We start from the raw sequence: 5339 nt of genomic DNA, 5'->3' as shown, positions 1-5339 counted from the left end.
TCAAAAAACTCAATCAAGTTTGTGAGACATGATTTCCCATGCACAAAGCCGTGTTGACTATCCCGAGTCAGTCCTTGCCTTTCCAAATACATGTACATCCTGTCCCTCAGGATTCCCTCCAACAACTTGCCCACCACCGATGTCAGGCTCACCAGTCTATAGTTCCCTGGCTTGTCTTTACTGCCCTTCTTAAACAGTGGCATCACGTTTGCCAACCTCCAGTCTAAACCTGATTAGATCACTCTTCAAATTCTAAACTCGAAGGTACAAGTCAACATTTTGTAACTGTAACTTTTAAGCCCTAAAATCATTCTGGTGAATTTACGCAAGACCAGTTTCATATACAATGTATCTTTCCTGGGATCTGTTGTCCAAAACTCAATTTGAAATTCATGTTATGAAGTAAGACTTTCTTTGGTTTCAAACACAAGATCTTCCATAATAACTCAAAAACTTTCAAATCGATTTGTTGATTGTTGAAAGCTTTTTTTGCGACAGTACTGTTAAGTATCGTAAGTGTTTTTCCAACTTAAGGAAGTTTGTCAGAGCCACACTTTTCTCCATACATGTTAATAGTACACATGAATGCTAATGGAGCACAATTTAAATATTTGAGAATGACTCAAAACTTGAAAGTATTACGTACTATGAGGAGGATAGTGGTAAGCTGGTGAAATGGACAAGCAGATGGCATTTCAAATTTAACAAAGTGTAACATGATTCATTTTGATTGGAAGAAAGAGAAAAGGCAATATAAAATAAAGGGGCTGTAGAAGAAAAAAGATGTAGCTGTATGTGCACACAAATCATAAAATCATGTTGTGATACACCAGGTTTGAGAGATCGGTTAACAATGGAGAGAAAGTATTCTCGTTGGTTCAAGTATTGAGAATCAGAGTGTACAATTTAAGGTCAGTATCGATAGAAGCAACAGCAACGGGAAGTCAAATATTTTTATGTAGCAAATAGTTCAGATCTGAAATCCTGGAGGCAGAGTTAATTGTGGCCCTGAAAAGATAATTGGATAATTATCTGAAGAGAACAATTTGCATAGTTTGAGTAAACTGAGTAGGTATTTGTAGGATTAGAAATGGTATGGATGCAATCAACTGATTAGCCTTTTTTTATGCTATAACCATTCTGTGATTCTTCATATTTTTATAACAATATACACTCCACGATGATTTTTAAAAACCTTTCTGCTTTTATTCTAATTCAGGTGGATGCTACAGAAGATGAACCAAAGAGCTTCATCTTTATGAGTGAAGATGCCATGTCAAATCCTGACAAATTAATGGTTCTGATTCACGGTAGTGGGGTTGTTCGGGTTGGACAGTGGTCCAGACGATTGATAATCAATGAAGATCTTGACAGTGGCACGCAGATACCTTTCATTAAAAGGGCTATGAATGTAAGGCTAATTTTCTGAAACTTATTTCTGATTTTTCTAAACATATTTTAATGTCTTTTAACCACTTGACTTTGCTTCAATACTTAGAAATGATACAAAAACAAATGGTACGAATGTATAAGAGAAAAAAAGATTATTGTAGTCCACCTGGCTGGCTCCAGTATAGAACAGCAAGAAATACAGTTCATTACATTTTATCCAGTAATTGATTTCTCTGTTTAAAAACTAGTTCAGCTACCCCATAAAATTGCAATTATTAGCTCGTAGAGATTTCTCACCAAATGGTGGGAGGATGCTCCTGGCATTTCAAAGCATGTCACAACATCTACATTTCTTGTTGATTAAGGGTGTACCATAAGACAAAGTTGTTCTTGTGGGATACAAATTTGTTCGTTGTAATATCATATTTATAACTCAGGACGTCTTCATGTATAACATATCCTTTACCCAGGCATTTGAGATATTATCATTCTTAAAGTGCGGTATCCATAGCAGTAACTGTTGTGTACTTGGCATGTTCATTGTGGTGATTGATTTATCATTACTGCTGTCCAGGAAAGCCTTCACCTCTCTGCAGACCTCCTTGTAATTCAAGCTAGAGATGCATTTAACATTATCTGCATAAGACAGGAAGTGGATTGCTGGTTTGATGATGACCCTCAACGTTGTCTCAGAACATTTCATATTGGTTCTTGGCCGCTCCTTTCTCTGGCCCCTCTGCCAGCTTTCCCACGGCATTCATTGCCAACATTTAAAGTTTAACCACTGTCAAATCTCACTCACCTCTATTCCCAAATTTTTGCAAGGTTTGTGAAGGTTTGTAGCTCAGGTTGAGGTTTAGGGTGTAGGTTTGCTCGCTGAGCTGCAGGTTTGATATCCAGACGTTTCATTACCTGGTCAGGTAACATCATCATTGGCGACCTCCAAGTGAAGCGAAGCTGTTGTCTCCTTTCTATTTATATCTTTCTCCTGGATGGGTTTCCTGGGGTTTGTGGTGATGTCATTTGTGGAAATGACATCACCACAAGCCCCAGGAACCCCATCCAGGACAAAGATATAAATAGAAAGCAGGAGTCAACAGCTTCACTTCACTTGGAGGTCGCCACTGATGATGTTACCTAGCCAGGTAATGAAACGTCTGGATATCAAACCTACAGCTCAGCGAGCGAACCTACACTCTATTCCTAAATGTTTAGTGCCTTCTTAATTAAATAATTCTTTTTGATCTATTATTCTTTCCTTTCAGAGCTGCATTCCATGCCACCTTAATATTCTCAGTGTCATGGTAAGCAGGTTTTCAGAGTTTAACATATGAAAACCCTTCAGGACCTTGAATATCTTAATAATATAATTTTTGCTGGTGCAAATCAATTCAGTTTTTGTATGTTCCTGATAAGTTAGATGTTTGATGGCAGGCAGCCCTAATGTACATCTTTTTCAGTGCCATGAGGTCCTTTTTAATATGTGGCATGAATCTGCATATTACACTCTCACTTGGGTCAAATCTTTTGCCTTGGATAGTTAACTGTCATGTTTTATGTTCAAAGTTCAATGGTGCAATATCTTAGCAGGGATAACAGTGGAGGAACAATGGCAGATATTTCTGTGTATAATGCAGAAGATGCAGGATCAGTTCATTCCAAAAAGGAAGAAAGATCCTAGGAGGAGGCATGGGTGGCCGTGGCTGACGAGGGAAGTTAAGAAACATATAAAGTTAAAAGAGAAAAAGTATAACATAGCAAAGATAAGTGGGAAAACGGAGGACTGGGAAGCTTTTAAAGAACAGCAGAGGATTACTAAGAAGGAAATACGCAGAGAAAGGATGAGGTACGAAGGTAAACTGGCGAAAAATATAAAGGAGGATAATAAAAGCTTTTTTAGGTATGTGAAAGGCAAAAAAATGGTTAAGACTAAAATTGGGCCCTTGAAGACGGAAACAGGGGAATATATTACGGGGAACAAAGAAATGGCAGAAGAATTTAATTTGTACTTCAAATCTGTGTTCACTGGGGAAGACACAAGCAATCTCCCTGGGGTAACAGTGGCTGAAGGACCTGAACTTAAGGGAATTTATATTTGCCAGGAATTGGTGTTGGAGAGAGTGTTAGGTCTGAAGGTTGATAAGTCCCCAGGGCCTGATGGTGTAGATCCCAGGGTACGGAAGGAGGTGGCTCGAGAAATCGTGGATGCGTTGGTGATTATTTTCCATAGTTCGATAGATTAGGGATCAGTTCCTGCGGATTGGAGGGTGGCTAATGTTGTACCACTTTTTAAGAAAGGTGGGAGAGAGAAAGCAGGAAGTTATAGATCAGTTAGTCTGACCTCAGTGGTGGGAAAGATGCTGGAGTCTATTATAAAGGATGAAATTACGACACATCTGGATAGTAGGATGTTTTATAAATTCTCAAGGATCGGGTTCGCAGGAGAGTAGTCTGACACAGACCAGGAGAAAAGAACTGAGAGACGAGTTTGCTAGAATATAAGTATTTTATTCCCCGCAGTGTCGTCTCAACCAGGTCTCGTACTTACAACGGGTCTGGTTTATACTCACTCTACATGTTACCGGAACTGGGAGCCGTCAGTTCTCGTAGAGCGGTTGCCAACAACCCACGCTCGGCGGTTAAACGTAACCCGGAGCAGACTCTACCGAACTGGGGACTTTCCCAGCTTATATACTCTTTCGAGATCTAAACATTCATGCGAACAACAGGGCAAGACTAAGCAACACCTTCCATTCCGGTAACATATTCATGCGAACAACAGGGCAAGACTAAGCAACACCTTCCATTCCGGTAACATATTCATGCGAACAACAGGGCAAGACTAAGCAACACCTTCCATTCCGGTAACATATTCATGCGAACAACAGGGCAAGACTAAGCAACACCTTCCATTCCGGTAACATATTCATGCGAACAACAGGGCAAGACTAAGCAACACCTTCCATTCCGGTAACATATTCATGCGAACAACAGGGCAAGACTAAGCAACACCTTCCATTCCGGTAACATATTCATGCGAACAACAGGGCAAGACTAAGCAACACCTTCCATTCCGGTAACACATTCATGCGAACAACAGGGCAAGACTAAGCAACACCTTCCATTCCGGTAACACATTCATGCGAACAACAGGGCAAGACTAAGCAACACCTTCCATTCCGGTAACACATTCATGCGAACAACAGGGCAAGACTAAGCAACACCTTCCATTCCGGTAACATATTCATAATAAGATTCACACATGTATTGGGACATAATTTTAACCCTTTCACCACAAATTCTCTCGAAGAATAATAGGGTGGTAATGGTAGGGCATTTTAACTTTCCAAACATAGAAGGGGACTGCCATAGTGTTAAGGGTTTAGATGGAGAGGAATTTGTTAAGTGTGTACAAGAAAGTTTTCTGATTCCGTACGTGGATATACCTACTAAAAAAGGTACAAACCTTGACCTACTCTTGGGAAATAAGGCAGGGCAGGTGACTGAGGTGTCAGTGGGGGAGCACTTTGGGGCCAGCAACCATAATTCTACTAGATTTAAAATAGTGATGGAAAAGGATAGACCTGATCCAATGGCTGAAGTTCTAAATTGGGGGAAGGCTAATTTTGATGGTATTAGGCAAGAACTTTCAAAAGCTGATTGGGGGCAGATGTTTGCAGATAAAGGGACAGCTGGAAAATGGGAAACATTCAGAAATGATATAACGAGAGCCCCGAGGCAGTTTATCCCTGCTGGGTGAAAGGAAAGGCTGGTAGGTGTAAGAAATGCTGGATAACTAGAGAAATTGAGGGGTTTGGTTAAGAAAAAGAAGGAAGCATACATCAGGTATAGACAGGATAGATCGAGTGAATCCTTAGAAGAGTATAAAGGCAGTAGGAGTATACTTAAGAGGGAAATCAGGAGGGCAAAAAGGGGACATGAGATAG

The 5339-nt window shown here is 40.1% G+C and overlaps 1 protein-coding gene across 8 annotated transcripts in view; it reads left to right on the top strand.

Moving 5' to 3' along the window:
- Window positions 1-5339, top strand: part of fam172a (family with sequence similarity 172 member A) — a 562233-nt gene that overhangs the window by 76486 nt on the left and 480408 nt on the right. For all 8 annotated transcript variants that reach the window (XM_043709291.1, XM_043709302.1, XM_043709318.1 and 5 more), the window contains exon 6: window positions 1220-1411. In XM_043709291.1, coding sequence (XP_043565226.1) covers window positions 1220-1411 — 192 coding nt within the window. The remainder of the gene's footprint in view (window positions 1-1219; window positions 1412-5339) is intronic.

This window comes from Chiloscyllium plagiosum, chromosome 2 (assembly GCF_004010195.1).
Source record: "Chiloscyllium plagiosum isolate BGI_BamShark_2017 chromosome 2, ASM401019v2, whole genome shotgun sequence".
Lineage (NCBI taxonomy): Eukaryota > Metazoa > Chordata > Chondrichthyes > Orectolobiformes > Hemiscylliidae > Chiloscyllium > Chiloscyllium plagiosum.
Note: the sequence above shows the minus strand (reverse complement) of the source record. Positions and strands in the feature narration are given on the sequence as shown.